The sequence below is a fragment of the Trichosurus vulpecula genome, chromosome 8 (genome assembly GCF_011100635.1).
Source record: "Trichosurus vulpecula isolate mTriVul1 chromosome 8, mTriVul1.pri, whole genome shotgun sequence".
Classification (NCBI taxonomy): domain Eukaryota; kingdom Metazoa; phylum Chordata; class Mammalia; order Diprotodontia; family Phalangeridae; genus Trichosurus; species Trichosurus vulpecula.
The window spans coordinates 74,573,687-74,596,282 of NC_050580.1; the positions used below are offsets into that span (position 1 = coordinate 74,573,687).

The 22,596-nt window shown below is 35.9% G+C and overlaps 1 protein-coding gene across 1 annotated transcript in view; it reads right to left on the reverse strand.

Annotated features, from left to right (window-relative positions):
- The window catches only part of PARG (poly(ADP-ribose) glycohydrolase), a 118,312-nt gene that overhangs the window by 37,675 nt on the left and 58,041 nt on the right, over positions 1–22,596 (reverse strand). Inside the window, exons 10-12 of the mRNA XM_036734737.1 lie at positions 14,502–14,581; positions 8,772–8,832; positions 1,646–1,721 (exon numbers count right to left, since the gene is read on the reverse strand). Of these exons, the coding sequence (XP_036590632.1) occupies positions 1,646–1,721; positions 8,772–8,832; positions 14,502–14,581 (217 nt within the window). The remainder of the gene's footprint in view (positions 1–1,645; positions 1,722–8,771; positions 8,833–14,501; positions 14,582–22,596) is intronic.

Consider the following 22,596-nt stretch of genomic DNA (forward strand, 5'->3'; position numbering starts at 1 on the left):
AATGGTGGGAAAGAGTGATGTGTAAGGCAAATAATAATGAGCATCAACTTAGAATCAACAGTTAAATGTGGACTGTCAAGAAAGAAGGATAAGATACACGGGGAAATAAACATTTAAAAGAGGAACTCCTAAAAGATTCAATCACATCCCAAACATCAGCTCAGCCATCTAGGTGGTACAGTGCACAGAGCACCGAGGCTGGAATCAGGAAGATCTGAGTTCAAATCCAGACCAAATCACTTCCCAGCTTGTGACAGTGTATAACTGTTTGCTTCATTTTCTTCATCTGTAAAATGGGGTAATAAAAGTATGTAACTCTGAGGGTTGATATGAGAATCAAATGAGATAATAACTGTAAAGTGCTTAGCACAACGCCCAGCACATGTAAGCACTGTATAAATGTTACCTATGATTATAATCATTACAACTTCTAGCTGGGCAAAAGAAGAAGAAAAGATGATTAAAAACTGAACATGATTTCCCTCCTAGCAGCATATTAACTTAATTAATTCTAAAAGGCCATTCTAAAATAACCACAGTCTCATCATACCTTTTGAGAAAAAATACATAATAACTAGAAAAAGAACACAAAACAGTTAGGTCCCTTAATAAAACCATTAAGTAATGCTCAAATATCAATCTGTACTAGTCAGTAAAATTAAGCCAATATAAGACGACATCCACTTTCCCTCAAAAAAGCATGTCGTAAAATGTCAGCCATTTTGCTGTAAAATTGCACTATTTTACCAGTTTCTTTCATAACGCCGAACACTTATCAAGCATCTAAGAGAGTAGATTCTTGTTTTGGTAGGACTCGGACTAGGTGGCTCCAAAGGCCCTTCTAACTCTGAGATTCTGTGATAATGTTAATGTATGTTCTACTGGATGTGGGAAATAGAAGCCAAAACACATGCTCATCTCTCAATTGTGAGACTGTAAAAAGGTTACTACAAATGAAAAGTTCACCGATGTTGTCATAAAAATGATAAAGTACATGGAGAGTTTTGATTTGCAATTTTTCTTTCCCAAAGAAAAGACAATAACATAGTGGAAAGGAATAGGAATAATGACTGTGAAATAAACTAAATCAATGTCTCTAAAAAAAGAAAAAAGACACTGAGAAAAGTATGCTCACTGCCTCAAAATGAAATTACTGCTAGGCATGGGAGAGAGGTCCCCCTTATCAATCCGTTTTAGTTGACTGGCTCTCAGACCAAAACACAGCAGTAGGCAGCAGAGGAGCATCTCAATCTGGTCAACAGCTGGGGCAGAACAACTATGGAGAAAAAGGAAAAAGAAACCGCTTGCTGACAACTTGTCAAGATTATACCCTAGAAACTCCACTGCTGTCAGTCTACAATCAGCATCTGTCTGCACTGAGAGGCAGAGGCTACCCAGATCTTGGGGTTTTCTGTCAAAGGTTTTTTCTGAATAGGCACAGATGAGAAACACAGAGGGTGATCTGGCCAGTATCAACATTACAAAGGCTGTCAAAATGACTCATTTTGTTGTTTCTATTCAGTCATTATGCTTCACAAACTGAAAATCAACTCTGGGTATATAGAAAAGAGGGCAAAATTTCTTCTCTCTCTGAAGTGTGCCAAAAGACAGGGACTCAGACCCATTGCTGTTATTATTCACGTACCTGTAGCATGCCTTGTCCATTTCCTTCTATGGTACCTTCATAAGTTACGTGTAACCGAGTTAATTTTTTCTCACACCTACAATTAAAAAGATTTTCCTTTAAGTCTGTGGAAGAACTTTTCACTAAATGCAAAGGGCCTACTACCATGTTTTTGTCTTTTTTTTAAAACAAGTCAAATGGTATGTGAGGAGAGATTCAATAAATTCCACGTGATTTTCTCAGTGGTTCTCTTTTCATTAGTTTGTTAATTATATTTTTGTTTTTGGTGAAAATGAAGGCCACAGAAATTCTGATCTACTGTATTCTTTTATTCATAAGGTTGTTAAATTGACTTACTGCCTTTAAGTCATCCAGAAAACATAATCATTCTCCCCTTTCATAAAGAACAGTCACTGACATGTTTACCTAGGGTGAATTTAAATTAAAACCAAAGAAGTTTGAATTCAGCCACGTGTTAAATATTATTTTTCTGTTTTCTATTTCTTCAGAAAACTATGAGTTATGATGAAGAGAAATAGACTACCTTAGCACAGGATATTAAAAAGCCAAACTACTGTAATGATTAAGGGAGGAGTGGTGTAGTAAAAAGAGTAGTAGAATCACAGATCTAGAGCTGTAAGGACCTTAGAGAGCATCTAGTCCACCCCATTCATTTTACATAGGAGGAAACGAAAACTCAGCAAGGATAAAGGACTTGCCCAAAGTCACTCAAGTGGTGAGTAGCAGAGACAGGACTTGAGCTCATTTCCCGTGGCTCCAGAGTCATGCCCTTCCCAGTATACCTTGGGGCCTCCTATGTTATGAATCAGAAAGCCTGGATCTATACCTCTGCTATGCTACTTATTACACATATAATCTTCACCTCTGAGATTCTATTTTCTCATCTGTAAAATGAGAAGATTAAACTAAATTATCTCTGAGTTCCTTTCTAGTTCTAAATCCTATCTTTTGATACATGAGAACCAATTCCTACCTATCATTCAAAGTTCAACCGAAATGCTAACACCTCCACAAAGGTTTCCCTGATTCTCTCCTTCTGTGATCCAAGTCAGTAATGACTCTTACTCCCAACTTAGACCACACCCTGGGGCATGATGGTTAATATTTAACAATCAGCTTTCCCCAACTTTTTTAAAAACCATGTACAAGACACATCTTTAAGTTTAATATGCATATTAACATTTTTTCCATTACTTTCTTAGTCTAGACATCAACAAAACAATAAACCAAGGTGATTTGTAACATTTGTCAATTTCTAAGGTGTAAATGTTCACACTGAAAATTTAACAATCAACTCTTGTGAGCTGGTATGAGCCGGTTCTGGCACACCCCTGATTATCTAACACTTTTTTTGGCCTCATTTATGTACTTACAATGTACTACTTTATACTACAGCCATCTATATATGTCATACTCCCAACTAGACTGTAAGCTCCATGATGTCAGGATCTATCTTAACTAAGTCTCAAATCTCTCTCAGAATCGAACATAATGCCTTGCATAGCAGGTACAAAAGAAATGTCTGATGACTTGAACTGCTGAATGAAAAACGACTAATAACATTTTCAAAGTCACATAGAAAGCTATAGGATGGGGATATGGAGAGCAGACAGTCATTACTGAATATCATTGCTCTGTTTCCTCTTTGGTTTCAATGAGCATAGAATACATGCACAAGATACCCTCTATCCAGTCAACTAAGACCTTGTGATACACAATGGACAAATAAGACCAATAGATATGAGGTCACTGGAATATTAATTCCAGCTGTATCACCAATTTTCAATGGCTGGGGTTTATAAGCCCCAAAACTGTGACTTTGACAAATATCACATGGTATAGTAGTAAGAGAGATGGAACTGGAGTTTGCGAATCAAGGTTCGAATTCTAGCTCTTACATTTACTACCAATTCTCCTAAAATCTCAAGGCTTCAGTTTTCTGACCTGTAAAATAAGGGGGCTGGATCAGATAATCTCTAGGTTTCCTTATAGCTCCAAATCCATGATCCTATGTTTGTCTGAGGGGCCCCAATTATTGGCACCTCTCTCCTCACTTCCTCACTTGATCTTGTCCCACCTACCACCTTCTTGATCATCTACTTCTTATGTTTAAAAGGGAAAAAGGTTTACACTTGGTTAGCAGCTACAAGCTCATTCACCCCTCTGCCCTACTCCATTAACAGTCAACACTTGCTCCATGACACTTGCAAGGGAATGCCAACCTTGATTCAGCATATTGAGAAGCCTTTTAATCTCTCTATGCCTTATTTATAAATGGGATACAGTGCTGAAGAGGCCAATTAACAAAAAAAAATTTTTTTCAAAAATATACCAAGTTAAATCTTCTATTACGAAGTAGAGAGAGGTCTATTAGTCCAGAAGGAAATCTTAGAAGATTTGCCCAATGGCAAACTGAGTAAACGTGCTCTCAGAGGAAAGTTTTCTAGTATTTCTGCCACACTGATACCAGCTATCCTGACCCATTTCTGGCATGTCTATCTTTCCTCTCCTCCTCTGCCACTAGATAGTAAGGAAGGAGACAGTGGACCCTTCTTGCCTCTTTACATTTCAGTACTATCTGGGTGACAGTAACAGACAAGTTACTTAATAGGAACAGAGGCTCCCCCATGTCTCTAATTAGTCTGTGCTAATTTGTTATTTCTTAATAAGCCTCTATTTTAACTTTATATTAAGACAGCAGAATTTAACTTAAAAGTAAAAATACTGGCTATTTAACAAATATTCTATTTCAAAAATTCCATATTTTTTATGCTACCCTTAACTGAGTCCTTCTCTAGAAATATGTATAATTTAGATAAATAAAAATTATATCTATACACACATACACACACACACACGAGAATATAAATACGAATGATGTACAGCATTCACAGGTAAACTGCTCTATGTATCTTTACAATAGGCAGGGTTAAAAAAATCATCACTATGAATTGATTTCTTTGAATTAATATACAAATCAAAATGTCAAACATTTATTGGGTATGTAGGACTCGCAAAGTCCTATACTATATATACTCTTTAACCAAGCTTTGAAAATGAAATGTTTAGGCATGTTTCAATAAGCAGGCTGATTTTCATGTTATAGAACTTTTCCAATCATTTCAACAATAATAATACTGTACATCTGTGAAACACTTCACTACATTCATTGATTGTTGTTTTTATAACTTAGAACAATGCCTGGCACATAGTAGGCACTGAATAAATGCTTACTGATACATTAATTGACTATTCTTCTCATCTTAGAGATGAAAAACCAAATTCACATGATCAGAGAAGCACAAGCTGACCCGAGGGAACCTCAAGATCACATGGTTCAACTCCATTTTCCAAATGAAAAAATTGAGGTTCAGAGAAGGTTAACTGATATGTTTAACATCACAGTGACCTAGCATGGGACAGCAAAGATTCAAACTCAGATCCTCAGAGTCAAGCCTCAGTACTCTCTCCACTGTATCACAACCCTCTAAGAAAATACTTCCACCGTAACTTGTAATAGTAAGACCCACTTTGGAGGGCTGGGCTCATTTCTGGTAATGACATTTAAGAAATGACACTGATTAAATAATGAACATCAAAGGAAATGAAGAATCTCGAACTGCTGCATTAACTTGGGATAGTTAGTCTAGAGAAAGCAAGGGGCAGGATCACAGAGCAGTCACCCAACCTTTGAAGGGCCATTAACCAGATGAACAATTCATATTTATACAAGACCCAGTGAGAAAGTTAGTACAAGTATTATGCCCATTTTGTAGATGAAGAAATGATATCGTAGACAGCTTGAATGTGTCTTGCCCAGGGACACAAAGCCATTATGCTTGACCTTAAACTAGAACTCAGGTCTCTCCTAATTCTAAGTGCCACACTCCATCTATTACACCAGTAATGTCAGACTCAAACAGAAATGGATCTGGGCAGCATATTGACTTAGGAAACCATAAATTAACATCTATGCTGCATTATATTCTTGTTTATTTTGTTAAACATTTCTCAGTTAGGAGGAAGGTGGGGGTGTTCTAGGCAGCGTCTGACACCTCTGCACTACATCGGGCTGCCTGCCAATGGATTTGATTTATTTAGAGTTACTGCAGAGAACAAAATGAGGAAGAGGCTCAAGGTAAATACAGATGGACTTCAGGCAAATACAGCTATTAGAGTTCTAATAGAGAAGAGCCACACTGAGCCTTTTAGAACACTGTGTACAAAGAAGTTTCTAACAATTATAGAGCTATCACAAAATGGCATGGCCTGTTTAATCAGGTGTGTATCTATAGTGTGTGTGTGTGTGTGTGTGTGTGTGTGTGTGTGTGTGTGTGTGATTAAAAGAATGAGAAGTAACAAGGCATAACAGAGATACAGTTGGCCTTGAAGTCAGGAAGACCTGGGTTTAAGCCCTGATTCTGAAACAGTGGTTTTGTGGTATACCAATAAAAGTCACATGTCAGTCCCTATTCCTACACATGAAATGAGCTGCCTTACAAAGTATGTACATAAACACCATCAGTCAATCAATAAGCATTTATTAAGTGAATAATCAAACATTTATTAAGTCTACCATGTGACAGGCACTGTGCTATGTGCTTACTAAGGTGCTAGGAACACAAAGAAAGGCAAGAACATTCCCTGACCTCAAGGAGCACAAAAACTAATAGAGCAGCTTCTGTGTCTGCCTGTCTCTGTCTCTCCCCACATATGTATGTATATATGTATACACATACATAATATATGTATATTCATGTGTATATACACACACATATCTGTATAACATACCTAGGTAGGGCAGTAGATAGGGAGCTGGGAGTAGAATCAGTGAAGAGCTGAGTTCAAATCCAACTTCTGACATTTAGTAGCTGTGTGACAAGTAGCAAGTCATTTAATCTGTCTCAAATGGCTCAATTGTAAAATGTGGATTATTAGGGATTAAAGGGATGTTGTGAGTATCCAATGAGATATTTGTAAAGAAATCAGAATAGTGTCTGACACATAGTAGGTGTTTAATAAATTCCTGTTCCTTCCTATATATGCACATGTGCATATATGCATATACATGTGTAATGAGCTCCTTATCAATAGAAGCATTCAAGAAGAGACTGGAAGCTATTTGTCAGGGATGTAAGAGGATCTGTGCATTCAGTTGAAGACTCCATTAGATATTCTCTAACGTCTTTTCAAACCCTGACTATCATTCTAAAATGCCTTACTTATTTTACCCAGCCTGTCTTTTCCTGTAAGGTTGTTAAATATTTCCTCCACTTTATTAATCACTTCAACTACTCAACCACGGCTGAGCTAGTGCTCTCTTTCAAACAAACCTCAGTGTCACCACCTACTGGCAAGAAGATTCAGGTGTCCCATCCTAATGTAGCTGCCCTTCTCAAGCAGCTGCTACTAGAAGCAATTTCCTTTCATCACACAATTCCAAGCAGTATAAATGAGGGCAATTCCAGTGACATAATGAAAAGCTAATTTTACAACGTAAACTTCAATTAATATCAATAGGTAATAGTATACTACATAAACCAAAAGCATTGGCATAGGCATAATGGTGACAACTACAGGACTAGGTACAATAGTAAGCTTTGGGCCCAATAATACTTGTAAATTTAATGCCTATAGAGATTTACATATTATAGACATTAAGATAACAGCACTAGAGATATTCTTTATCATTAATGAAAGCTTTAAAATTTTGGTTTATTCACATCTCCGTGTGTGTGTGTGTGTGTGTGTGTGTGTGTGTGTGTGTATATCACTATATTTTGTAATATTTCTTTTAAATGATTCTTACTCTCCAAATACAAATGCGCCTTAGAACGCATGCAGCAAGCCCCTACCCTTAGCTCCATTCCATATAGGTGGCCTCAGAATTTTAAATAGAAATTTGTTCCAGAGATAGAACTAAAACCAACAGGTGAGAGAAGTTACAGGGCATTACTTGGTGGCTCAAAAGAAGAAAAAAGAATAATTAGAACTGTCCAACAATGGAATGTGCTGCCTAATGAGAAAATGAGCTCAGTGCTGTTTGAGGTGTTCAAGCATAGGTATGATGGCTATCTTCCAGAGAAGTTAAAAAAGGGAATCCTCTGTCTTTCCCTCTATGCTCCCACCCCAAGAGTGTAAGCTCCTTGACAGGGATGGTTTTTAATTGTGTCTTTATAGTATGAGTGTCTAAAGGTGCTTAATAAATGCTTCTGGAATTGAAATAAAAATAGTGGGTAAAAGGCTAAAGTGATAATCTTCCAAATCTAATGTCATAACCAAATTAACACATTTATTCTGCTAGGCAATCTGGGACAATCAAACATGAGTCAGACAGGTCCTTGTTTTTAAGGCTCCTACAGTCTAGTACAGGAGACAACATTTACATATTTGTAAATATATAAATCAAGGCTGAATGACCTAAATGCACAATAGCACCAGAGAGCTATGGATGTTTAGAGGAGGGAGATAACACTTCTGATCAGAGAATTATGGAAAGTTTATAGAGGACAAGGCACCTAAGTCAGGCCTTGAGGTAGAAAGAGATAGGAATTTGAAGAGAAAGAAGGGAGAGTTTATATTCCATTTGGAAATAATCATGTGAGCAAAGGTAGAGAAGTATTAAATTATGAGGCATTTTCAGAAATGGTGAACAATTTAATTTAGCTGTATGTGAAGAGGAATTTTGAGAGAAGTCTGAAAAGAAATGTTAGGGTCAGATAACAGAAGATCTTGAACACAAGACTGAACAATCAAACTTAAGGAAATGGAAAGCCAAGGTATTTTAGCAAGGAAGTGACATGGTCAAAGTTCTGCTTTAGGAAGACTGACCTGAGAACAATATGGGGGATACAGTAGTAGGTAGAAATAGTAATGTAAGCAATAGTCCAGGAAAGAGGCAATCAGGCCTAAATTTGGGTTGTGGCACTAGAAATTGTTAGGAGGTGAAAGATAGTACCACTGTCAGAAATTGGAACCCAAGTGGATTAAGGTTTGGATGTGGGTGGGGAGGAGGGGAAGTAAAGAGACCTTGTAGCTATAAAATTCTATGATTCTATGACAAGAAATTTTTTAGTCCATATGCTAAATAGTGATGCTATTGATAGACATAGGCAATATTCTTTACCTTTCCCATTCTGGAAAATCTTGAAGACTCTGTCTTGTAAATGTCACCAAGCCAGTAGGTTCTATAAAAGCAACAGAAGAAAATGCACATATATAAACACACCACAAGTTTCAACTTGAAGAAGTTTGTTCTTCAGATCATGAGTAGGCTTAACAATGATTATGGATCTGACCAAGGAAGCCAACAACCACAGAAATAACATATGCTCTTCCCTTTAAAATACTGTCATTTTGAAACCCTTGCCTTCTAAAATTCCCTTCCACACTATAAACTATCTACAAAAATACCACACAAAATAAATAATCTATAAATAAAATTAAGCAAAAAGAAGTCCTAACAATAGGGTTTGGTTACTAATAGTATTTGGATTTTCAAATTAAATTTTATACTAAGTTACAGTTTTTAAAGGATGCTTTTGGGTCAAGGCAGATAAATCAAAAGTTAAAACATGTGCAGTCCTAATGGCTGAACAGGAATGCTGATGTACATCAAGAGATTTGTGAGAAGAAAGAAAAAGGATCCAACAACTTCACAGGGAAGAAATAAAAGAAGCATTACTAATCCAGTAAATGCTATTTTACAAGAGATGCCCCCTTTGGTTTTAAGAAGTCATTTCTGAAAAATCAAGCGATAACCACAAATATATCATCTAGACTAAAAGTAGTTAAGTTGATTCAAAGAATGGAATGAATAAGCCCCACCATTTCTAGTTATCTTCTGCATAATTTTTTTTAAAAATCTTTTATACAATGAGACATGTCAGAAGCTATTAACTATAATGGAGTTTACAGTTATATGCCCCAATAAGGGCTCGCTAATTATTGCATTCCTAGTAAACTTTCTCAAAATTTAAAAATTCTCAATCACAAGCAACAATATCTCAATAGTCACACACTGAAGTTGCACTGGAAAATTCAATTTATGAACAGAGCTAAAAAAATGTTTTGTTTTTTTTTTTAGAAACAAACACTGTCATTCCTTTTCTAGATGAATGGATAAGCTTTAAATATTTATATCTACAAAAAGGAAAGTAGGCAATCCAACTTGTCAATCCCTGGATAAACAGCCTTTTTAGATACTAATATTGTTCTATCATCTATCTTCCTTGTCACTTAATGGACAGATAAGAAATAATAAGTTGCAACTTCCTATATTAATACTAAGACAAAGAGAAATTCATAGCTATATATAAAACTAGCAGAGGGACAAATAAGTCCAAAGAAAGTCAGGAAGAGCGGGCCTATGGACAAAGTCACTGATGAAAGTCTTAACAGAGACCACATAGTATCAAGCTAATACAAAAGACACAATTTCCTCTAAGAAATATAGTATTTTATTTAATCAACTATTCCAGTTTTAAAAATCACTACATATATTACTAGATTATAAATTTTTAAATAATTAGAACATAATATACAACATTAAAAGTACAATGAAAAAAAAATAATCTTTGATATTTAGAAGGTACTTCTGGATCTTTTCATATCTCAGATTCATATCTCAGATAACAAGCATTTAGTGGACAAAGTAATGGATTTTAATTCTAGCACTACCAATTACTCCCTGTGAGACCCTGGAAAGTTACAATCTCTCCCTCACAAGCTAGCTTATGTGGGGATCAAATAAAATAATTTATGAAAAAACTTTAATTACTGTTTTTGTTGTTCAGTCATTTCAATCGTGTTCAATTCTTCGTGACTCTATTTAGGATTTTCTAGGCAAGGATACTGGAATGGTTTGTATTTCCTTCTCCAGCTCATTTTCCAGATGAGGAAACAGAGGTAAACAGGGTTAAGTGACTTGCCCAGGGTCACACAGCTAGAAAGTGTCTGAGGCCAGATTTGAACACAGGAAGCTGAGTCTTCCTGACTCCAGGTCCAGCCCTCTATCCACTGCACCACCTAGCTGCCCTTTAAATACGATTCAATGCTATAAAAAGGTAGGAAATTATCAGTGTGTAGCTATCCAAATTACCTATTAACAGAGAACTCTAGTTAAGAGGAAAAAAGTTTTTAACATAAAGCACTGCTTTAAAAAAAAGTATTAATAGTGTTGCCTAATTGGCAAACTAGGATACAAAATTTTGATCCAATTGTTCTAAACCCTGCTCTATATACCATACAATCTTCCTACTCTCATCACCCTGTTTTCTCCTTATAGTTGCATGATATTGAGAACAAATGTTTCAGACTACAGTTTCTACAAGAGATAATGAAAAGCCCTAAGAATTAAACATCTAATTTCAAAATCCACAAATTTCTAAGGATGAAATTAGTTCCATATAATTAAATTCTGAATAGTGAAAACAAGCTAGTTGGTAGGGTTTGCTTGTGAAAGATTTCAAATTCTACTGTCCTAGAAAAAGAATTTTTTGTATTTTCTCCAAATTACTTGAAATGTTTAGAACTAATAGTTCCTTTAGTAAAGACCGTAATTTGCTCCATTTTTCTAAATTTAGAACTGTTTAGTTATAGGAACAGGGTTTATTTTACTCAGATTGAGAAAAGCAGAAAAATACCCACTTTTCTCAAAGAGACAGGGATGGACCTGTGATTTCAATGATATGGAAGATTACCAGGTGAAGAACCTCTCTCTCTACCAAGGCAGATCAATACCTTCACCGCAATTTACAGTCTCAGATTCCTAGAGCACTTGATTAACTAAGGAATTTGTCTGGGGTCACACAAACCAGTGTAAGGCCAGAGATGGGTTTTGTTTTTTTTAATTCAATATGATTTTATTTTCAGGTGTGAATTCTCTTCTCTTACCCTCCCCTCCCCGCAAGGGAGAAACAATAAAAACAAAATCTATTACAAATATATCTAGTCAAGCAAAACAAATGCCTACATTAGCCATGTCCAAAAACAAAAAATGAAAAACAAGCCTCAATCTGAACTCAAGTCTATCACCTCTATCAGGAGATGGGAAGCATGTTTCATTATGAGTCTTTTGGAAATATGGTTGTTCACTGTGGTGATCAAAATTCCTAAGGCTTTAGGAGTTGATTGTCCTTACAATGTTGTTTGTTATTATATAAATCGTTCTCCTGGTTTTGCTCACTTCCCTTTGGAAGAATTCATACGAGTCTTCCCAGGTTTCTCTAAAGCCATCCACTTCATCATTTATTACAGCATACCAGTATTCCAACACATTCATAATACCATAACTCATTCAGCCATTAGCCAACTGATGGACACCCCCTTAATTTCTAATTCTTTGCCACTACAAAAAAAACTGCTATAAGTATTTTTGTACATATGGATCCTTATCCTCATTCACTGAAAGGAAAAGATTTTTCTAACAAAATGATATTTTACTTAGTTCTGTCATCTTTAAACCCGCATATGGTTACGTATCTCTTGCTATTTACTTCATTTCGTATAGATGATACCATTTACAATGATAAATACAAAAATGTGTCAAAGTAGCTTACAGATTTCAGGGCAATCATATAAATCCTACCATTAATTCCCTTCAGAAACAAGTGAATAATCAGCCTTGGCAATATATGCAGGTATTAAATATAAAGGACCCACAACAACAGGCGAAAAAACACTAAAAGAAGGATAATTTAACACTACAGCTTCAAAATGACTCAATGAAAAGGTAAGCCTATGCATAGGCATTATGGAGCACGTCTATAATCTAGCTTTCTCTACCCTTCTCTATCAGTCCAGGTTATCCTGACACACCCTTAAGAGAAACCTGATCACTAGCAGGTAAGCTTTCACCTCAAAATTTCTCATAAGAAAATACCACAACAGAAGCAGCTAGGTGGCACAATGAATAGAGTACCAGCCCTGGAGTCAGAAGGACCTGAGTTCAAATCTAGCCTCAGACACTTGACACTAGCTGTGTGACCTTGAACAAGTTACTTAACCCCAAGTGCCTTATCTTCCCCCCTCAAGAAAAAACCACCAGAATAATTTATTTTTATCAACAATTACTAATTATCATTATGAAAATCAGCATTTACTACCACTTTAAGTGGTCCAAGGTCATACTCCTTAAAAAGTCATCCTTTTTGAAAGGGAAAAGATATATCATCAGGTGTACATTGAAACATTGCACCAATTACCATATTAAACATACACCCAACAACAACAGTAATCGACCAATTTGGGGGAAACTTATTTTTTCCTAAAAGTAAATAAATAATATCCTGCCATTCTAAAATGTAAACACTCAGGACTATATGACAGTGTAGAATGTTCAGCAGAGAAGTCAGACTTGGAAACACAGAGGAAGGAGGGGAAATCTTTTAAAAATCCAAAACATTCACACTTATAATCAATATCTTTACAACAAGATTCTAAAAAGTCAGTAACTGCAAACTTAAACATGAATTTCTCGAAATTCAGCAATTTTCCTGAGCACTCTCTCCACATCTGGTCTCACTGAACTTTTGTGAGACAATAACACTTGTTAGTCACTACCCTGCAGAAAACAGGAATCTATTTTCTGGCTTTACCCTCATATCCTCCAACACTTCCATCCCAGGAAGTCCCAACCATACCAAGTGTAAATTTTGTGCTACATCACTGATAGGAAGATGCTACTAACATGTTTTGGCAAAAATCTTGCTACCTCTCCTCTCCCCTTCTCTGCCCCTGCAAGTGTCTGTGGTGAACAGAAGATGTTTGTTTCCTCACTTTCTCCTGGACCCTCTGAAGTCCTAGAGTGTTCTAACCCTTACCCTCACCCTCTTCATCCAGCTTCCATCTATAACATGGATCTTGCAAACACCTCAGCCCCAGAAATAGGTGCAAATGTTCACCTACTATTCCCCTATTTGCTTTCCCTGCCTCCCCCATGCCTGAGTTAAATCCAGGTTGTTTGAGAACTCCAAGCTATGAGGGCTGATTCGTTCCCATGCCCAGACCAATGAAAAGCTCCCCACCTTCATCCCATTTGGGTGACAGACAATATCCAGACCCTAGAATTTTAGGATTCTTGCAGCTAAGGAGGAGACTTAACAAAGATACCCTTTCCACACCAATTAGCCTTCTCTTGCTCCAAGGACTCATTGCCAAATCCGGAAAGCCCACTACAAAAGTAAGAACCAAAAGCCATGTGAACATTTCAATCTATGACAATGAGTTCTCAAGACCTACCTAGACAGCTTCCAGGTGCAGTCCCTGAAGCATCTCCCTACAAGTGAGAAACCCAAAGAACAAGACAAAAGCCAAGGTCTTTGAGTAGGAGAATCCCAAGGACAACCTCCTAATATTCTCCAAGTAACTTCCTTCTTCTTCAGATTTGGTGATATGGTGGGGAGAACTTTTGAGATTTACAGTGAAGCCCTACCTCTGAGGATCTAGGTCTCGGATGCAGGCAGTTATTGGAAATTTGAAAGGAGAAAAGCTCCGTTTCCTTTGTTTTGCAGCATTAGGACAAAGGATGCCTGCATGCACAGGCTCCTCCAACTTGTGTGGGGGCCAATGAGGAAAACAACTGAGGCTTAAATTGAGTCTACGACAATTATAAACCACACTATGGTCTTAGATAAGTCAGAGATGGGGGAAAGTGTGGCCTATATTCAGACAATAAGGTCTATGTACAAATAAAGACACTCAAAGATAAAAATCCAATTAATATTTTAATTATTTCTGGCATTTTTTACTTTGTTTTTTTTCTTTTTTACATTAAAGCATCCTCACATATCATTCTCTGTCTTAATTCACCAGCCCCTTTCACTGAAAAGGCCATGCAAGAATAAAATCAATTTACTTTTCTCTGTGACTTTTCTAAAGTAGCAGAAGAGGGTTTTAAGCTTCTCAGGCTTCCTCGTTGATCTTCCTTCAAACAATCTGAAAGAGACAACAAAAAGAACCCTAGATTAAAGACACTTGACTGGTGGAGGCAATACTGAATGTATCACCCAAAAAAAGGTAAGAGGAAAATCTTCACATAGGCCTCTTTACCCTCTTATAACATAAAACTGGAAAACTAGTATATTCTAAGTAGAAACTGGAAAGGCTGGACATCAACTATAACCCAAGTATATGGAAAACTGATCAGCTCACAAAGTAGTTTTTCCCAAATGTATATCCCAAACGCAACATGCTTTAAAGAAAACTTCATGTGTGTCTCTCCAAAGTCAATTAAGGATACTAAGTATCATTATGAATGACAATTTTCCCCTATGAAGGGCAAGCTGTATTTACATTTCCTAATACCATGAGTCCTTCAAACTGATCAAAACAAATGTCCTCTCTACACTTTGCAATTAAATTGTCTTGGAGCAAAATGTTCACATCTGGATTTTTTTTATGTGGCAAGTAACAGTGTCTTGAACTATACTGCTCTTGGTAATTAAGCAAATGTATTTTTTACATGGTAACCAAAACATATCGTGGCATCTAGCTTCCAGCAACCTGGACTTGTACTACTTAATTTGGTTTCCCTCAAAATGACATGGCATTGTTATTGCTAATACATAATGCAATTTGTCCAGAGGAAATAGCAGTGGGAGCTTTGGAAGCAATACGCCCTGAGTATATAGTTCACTAAGTGATGCCTAATACAAGAATAGCCTGTTGGGCTTAAGTTCATGTTTTTGAAAAACATTTTAAAAATCTACTGAGGGTCACTGGCGATAAAACTGATGTGATGGCATCCATTTGCTTCCAAGTTGTGCATCCTGAATTTAAAATCAGAAATGCTCCAGGTAAAGTCTACTTTTTAGGGCTGAAATAAGTTATTTTTCATAGTTAGAAAAGCAGGCTTATATAATTTCAAAAGAAATGAGATAATTCCATAAGGAAATCCTGTTTAGCCAATGAAATGAATTAGGAAAAAGGGGAGGAACGAGGAGGAGGGAAAGACAGCAATGATGCCTCCCCACATAATCATTAAGGTCATGTCTGAGAAAATAGCTAATGTGAATATCTAACTAAACAATAGTAGAGAAAATACACAAAATTAGTAAATAAAGCCTGATTTTTAAAATTAATAGATTAAGCCATCCCAGATATCCTTTTTATTTAAATAATTTAACTTTTCCAAAAAGTATTTCTGTGGTAATTTTAACAGCCTAAAATAATTAATTCTTCTAAAATTCTCTACTGCTTTATCTACTCCAAGAATCTGGTTGATTGCTAAAGAAGTTATTTCACTGAATAGGTTTGGATTTGACTTCTCACTCTGTAACATCAGAATAGCCGACAAATATCAGAGTTTTCAATAAATCACGTTAGTATTTAAAAAGTAAAGTAGCAGCACAGTAGTTTAATTGAACATCTACAAAATGAATGACAATGTACTGAATGGTTATACCAGGATCTATTCTAATCTTTTTTTCCATTTTTCCTATATAATAGGATAAATAGGGTCAGATTTAAAAGTCAGCTACCCAGTTTTCCTCACCAAAGGAACTGTGGTATATAATTACAGAGAGAAAAGCAGCTGTTGCATTAAGCAGCATAAACCGCTACTCTCCCAAAACTTTTAAAATTCTCTTAAAAACAGTAAATTCACAATATCAAAGTTTTTAAAACGCATGTATTCTCCACATGGGGCTTGGTATTTTCTATGTCTACACAGACAAACTAATAATTTCAGGAGGCTCTAAGACAATAAATGTATCACTATGGCAATAAAGACTCTCCTGGCAGTTACTGCCATCCTTTACAAATGATGACCACTATTTACTTTGCAGGTCTATTCCTGATTGAGGTAAATTAGAGAGCTTTTCAATTTATTCTGCTTATTGCTTTTCATAAGCCTAATTTCAAGCCTAGACATAACTTAATCTTCATTCTCTTCCTGATTGGCCTTCTATCCCCCAATCCACAGGGAGAACTGTAGGATCATAATTTTAGAGGTGGAAGCAACCTCAGATACCATCAATTTGAACTCCTTCATTTAAAAGATGAGGAAACTGAGGCAGGAAGTGGTTAAGGAACTTGAGCAGGGACACATAGCTAGTAAGTATTTGAGGTAGAATTTGAATTCAAGTCTTCTTAACTCTAAGTCAAAGACATTGAAAAATTCAGTTTATTTTATTTATAGTACATCATCTTAAACAGCAGAACTAAGACTGTTGCTGTGGGTTTTTTTAAAGTATATCCTGCTTATCTATTTAAATTTGCCTAATGAGCCTAATCATACAACAAAATAAAAACAATGACCAAAAAACAAAATATTTTGTGAAGCAGATAGGCTCAGCACAGAGGTGCACATCCATCAACACTGATAGTCCTTTTGCATCACGAGGTCAATCTGGAAGATGTGACTAACAGTTAAGGGTCAACATACATTCTACAAGGAGTTATTTAGCACCTACTATGTGCTAAGTATTGTGCTCAGCACAAAGGATACAAATACAATGGAATAATCTCTAAAGGAGCCTAGTTAAGCACGTGAATAGGAAAGGTTAAACAATTTCACTTTCCTAGCAGAAGCTTATTCTAAGCAAACCTTCTTTACTCTAAAAGGAACACAGGGTCATGTCCCTATTAAGTGGAACTATCCTTCTGACTCAGAGACACACTCACACTGAACAAAGCAATTCCCTCAGAGGAATATATAAAGTTAATGAAATATGATTCTTGGCCCCAAATCATGCATTAAAAAGTTAAGGATTCATTCTGTTAAAGTGTATTGTAAATCAAGTACAAACACAACCACCTCCCTTTTAAGTGGAAATAATTGATAAAATTCAACTTTAAATTTTCATCCAGGAAGTCACTCTTTCTCTTATAAGATGTTCTGCCAAATGGCCTGGCCAGGATTTCAATCCAAAACAGAGGCTGAGAGATGTAAAAGCCGCCCAGGGCAGACCACTGCAGCAACCCACAATTTATCTTTGCCCCTCTAGGTTCCAAGCAATCTCAGCAGCGTCAATGCTAATCAAATTGGAAGCCTGTCTATGGATGTTTAAGCATTCTGGGACACTGAAAGGCAGGCAGAGGAGAAGGTCAGGCGTATTTAACATAACTAAGCAGGGCTGTAAGAGCACTATAATAAATAAAAGAAGGACTTATTCAATTTATTGACGTCAGTACCTAACCACATACTCTTACTGCTTTATTTGATTCAGACAACTCATCTCCCACATGGTTAATGGAAGGAAAAATCTTTTACATGCCACAAAAATATAACTATGAGTAGTAACCAAGCCAAAAAATGATGCTAAATGTAAATGTTACATCCAACAAGTATTGGGAAGGGGTTGTACTTCAATAGTACATGACTACAAATATTCAAAGTCACCAATCTGTTCTCATACTAAATAATCCAAAATAAAATAGAAAAAAAAATTGATACTGAATCGGTCATAATATTAAATCTGTAATTTCAGCTTTAGTTAGTTAAATGAAAATGAGGAAGATTTGCTGTTTTCAGAAGATGACGGAAGGAAGGAAATCTTCATTTTACCACTGACGAAACTGAGGCCCAGAGATTTGCCTAGTATTACACAGCCAGTAAATGTCTGAGGAAAGATTTCAAAACAGGTATTTCTCACTCCAAATACAATGCTTTACCCACAATACACTGTCTCTGTTTTTCTTGCACTATGTTGGCACATTTTTGCTCCTGAGCAATCAGGTTTACCCAGAGTACAAGAAAAAACAGAAAACAAAGATACTATTCTGTTTGTAGGAATATCTGTTTCCTTCTGAAGTAATATCTCTTGGAAGCATGCAATTTGAAAATAAGCCTATAGCATTAATCAGAACAGGATTCATTTAAGATAATTTACTTTCTTCTTAAAAAAAAAAAAAAGATCAAATCAAGGGTCATACTCTTTTAAAACCCTATCTACACTTCAGTAAATAATCTAGTTTTCATTTTAGTAAATTTTAGCCAGTTTAGCTCAGCTACCTGAACTCTTTCAGTATTTGTTTAAACTCAGGTATTCATTTGACCTTTTATCATCTAATTATGCTCAAAATAAAATAAACCATATATCAAAGACTCTCCACATTTCTAAATCTTTAGCATGAAAATTTGAGGAAAACTGAGAACACCAGCACCACGATTTCAGTGAATATCACAGAAGAAGAATGTCTTTTTAATAGTTAGTTACAAAGTGGTCATACGATCAAAAGGAAGGTAAATAGTGTTATCCTGGTTCCTTCCCCCAAAACATGCCATAAATATCCTTAGTTAACATGCCATGCTGAGTAGCAGATTGTTTATGCACAAATCAGGCAACAGGCATATCCCAGCAAACACAAACCCTCTTTTAAAGAAGGTACTTTCATCCTTCTAATTCATATTCCCATCATTAAGAAAATGTTACAGTTCCTCCCCTTGAACCTTCCCACTGAGCTTTCATTTAGATTCACCAAGCTTATGTCTTAGAATAAATTTCAAAGGCACAATTAGAATGTCCAATTAAAAAAATCAAGAGCACATTACAAAATGTAGATTCCACTTGTCTTAAAAATCTAAAGCACTTTAAAATGGCATTAGAAAAGTGGTATCATTAATATAAGCACTGGTATATTGCAGCAGAGTTTTCTGTACAAGGGGCTGCCAGATGTTGCAGTTCCTTGTGAAGAAAAGGCCCCTCTCCTTTCTCTGCAGCAGTGATGCCAAGCAGAAAATTGCACTCATTGATGGGACCTCCATTCACCACAGGTCACTGAATGCTTTTTAGTTATCATGCATGCTTAATGCAAAATTGATAGAAAGAAAAAGGTAAGGGAAAAGAAAGCACAATAATTGTGAGATCTGAGGACTTGAAACAAACTTGAAAAAAAGATGAAAGAGGAAAATATGAACTAATTCTCATAACTTTAAACGTGAATGGATCAAATGATCGAAAAAAACAAAAAAGTAACATGCTGGATAAGAAAACAAAATCCTATACTCTGTTGCTTACAAGAAACACATTTAAAAAACAAAAACATACACAAAATAAAACTAAGTGGATGGAAAAAATTTACTATGCATCAAATGAATCCCCCAAAAGCACAAGTTGCAATTGTCCTATCTGGCAAAGCAAAAGCAAACATTCAAATAATAAAAAGGGATAAAGAAGGAAATTATATTATGCTGAAAGGAAGCACAAACCACAAACTGATAGTAATAATAAATTTATATGTACCAAATGCCTTAGCATACAAATTCATAAAGGTAACATTAGAGCTACAAGAAGACTCAGACAGTTACACAATAGTGATAGGAGACTTAGATATCCCTCTTTCAATTTTGGATAAGTCTAACAGAAAGACAAACAAAAGGGAAAATATGGAACTGAACAAAATGCCGGGGAAAGTTGAGTTAAGATTTATATCACTATCTAACTGGTTCAAGTGTGTGTGTGTGTGTGTGTGTGTGTGTGTGTGTGTGTGTGTGTGTGTGTGTGTACCTATCTATCAGCACCCCATGGAACTTTTATAAAAACTGACCATGTACAAGAGCACATAAATATTGCAAATAAACATGAAAAGGCAGAAATAGTCACATCCTTATAGACCATAATTCAATAAAAAGAGTAAGCAGTTCATGGAGCACAAAAAAAAAAAAATAAAAATGGTACAAAGCTAAGGAGATTTAACAATGTAATCTGAAATAATGAGTGGGTCAAAGAACAAATCATAGAAATAATAGCAATGTAAAAGAAAATTATAATGATGAAACAAGATCTCAAAATTTCTGGGATGCAGCTAAACCAGTCCTCAGGGGGCAAAATCATATCCTTACAAACACACATCAACAAGACTGAAAAAGAAAGGGTTAATGAACTGAGTATGTATTTTTAAAAATCAGAAAAGTCAACAAATAAACCTAAGATAAGTACAAAAGAGGAAATGTTAAAAATCAGGAGGAAAACAGATAAATTGGAAACAAAAAGACCCCACAGAAATCATAAAACCAAAAGCTAGTCCTCTGAAAAGACCACTGCAACTGATAAACTCTCAGGGCACCTAGGTGGTGCAGTTGACAGAGTGCCAACCCTGGAGATAGGAAGGCTCTTTTTTATGAGTTCAAATCTAGTCTCAGCCACTTAGCTGTGTGATCCTAGACAAGTCACTTAACCCTGTTCTCCTCAGTTCCTCATTTGTAAAATGAGCTGGAGAAGGGAATGGCAAACAGTCCAATATCTTTGCCAAGAAAACTCCAAATGGTTTAGTCTCTGTTTCTTTCACAGAATGACTTACATGAAAATGTGTTTTACATGACTACATATACATAACCTATGTCAAATTGCTTGCCTTCTCAATGAGGGGGGGAAAGGAAAGGAGGAAGACAATTTGGAACTCAAAATTTGAAGGAAAAAAAATATTAAAATTGTTTTAATAGGAAATTGAGAAAAAATAAAACATTAAGATTTAAAAAAAAGAAAAGAAAACCCCAAATAGGGTCACAAAGAGTTGGACACAGCTGAAAAAACAACTCAACCAAAATAACAAATTCTGGTTAAAAAGAAGAGAACAGAAAATCAAATAAATAACATAGCAAGCAAGCAAGGTAAAATCACTGCAAAACCAGAAGAAATAAAAGGAATAATCAGAATGTATTAGCACAATAATAAACTTTAAAAAAAATAATAAGGGCACAAAAGAAATAGGAGTATCTTTAAAAATATGAAATACCCAAACTATCGGAAGACTAGACAGGTATCTGAAATAATCTGATATCAGAAAAAGAAACAAATCTAGCTATAAAGAAATTACCATATCTAACTCAAATTCAACATAAGGATAATTGAATTTATTATCTTTCTTTTAAACCTACCTTTTCAAAAATTCTCTATTTCTATGGAGGGTACCACCATCCTTTAAAGTCAAAGATGCTTTCGACCTACACTATTCACTCCAGTATCATTAACCATCACCCCCCTATGCAATGAGTTGTCCAAGTCTTGTCAAGTCTACCCCCTCAAAATCTCTTATCTCAATCCCCTTCTCTCTACTCATACCACTAATACCTTAATCTATGCCATCCTTCATTACCTCTCATCTTGACTTTTAACAGTCTCTTAATTGTCTTCCTGCATCCAGAGTTTTCTCTTTCCAAATCAATCTCCACAAATTGTTCTTCTTAAAATGCAGGTCTAACTATGACTCTTAGCTGCTCAAGAAACTTTACTGGCTCCCCACTGTCTTTAGGAGAAAATATAAACCCCTCTGACCAGCATTAAAAAGCGCTTTAAGATCCATTTAAAGCCTTTTCCCCCTCAGGCTGACTACATATGACTCATACTCTATATTCTTGCCTAATTGGTCTATCTGCTGTTTCCAATATACAATATTCCATTTCCCACCTTTGTGACTTGTTCAGACTGTCCCCCATGCCTAAAATGTTTTTCTTTCTCATCTAATCTACCTCTTGGAACCCCCAGTTCCTTTCAAAGAAAAGCTCAAATGCCACCTCCTGTAAAAGGTCTTCTCTGACTCTCCCAGTTGCTAGTGCCCTCCCCCTCACACAAATCACTGCATATTTATTTTGTATAGAACCCATGTTTTGTGAACATGGTATATCCCCTTATACAATATAAGCCCTTTGAGGTAAGGGGCTATTTTGTTTTTAATCTTTGAATTCCTAGTACCTGGTAGAGCACCTATCACTTAATACTTACTGACTGATTTATCAGAAAGGATCTCAGAGAACACTCAGTCCAAACTATCTCTGAACAAGAATCCCAACTTACAAATAGTCAATAAGAGATAGTCATTGAACTTTTGCTTGAAATTTTAATTGATGGGAAGCCATTACCTCCCATAATAATTCATTCCCACCTTGGGTCGCTCTACCTGCTACTCAAATAGTAGCAATAAATAGCGTAATTCTATTTCTTTGCAATTTTCATCTATTACTCCCAGTTCCACCACCTAGGGCTAAAGAGATTAAGTTTAATCCATTTTCC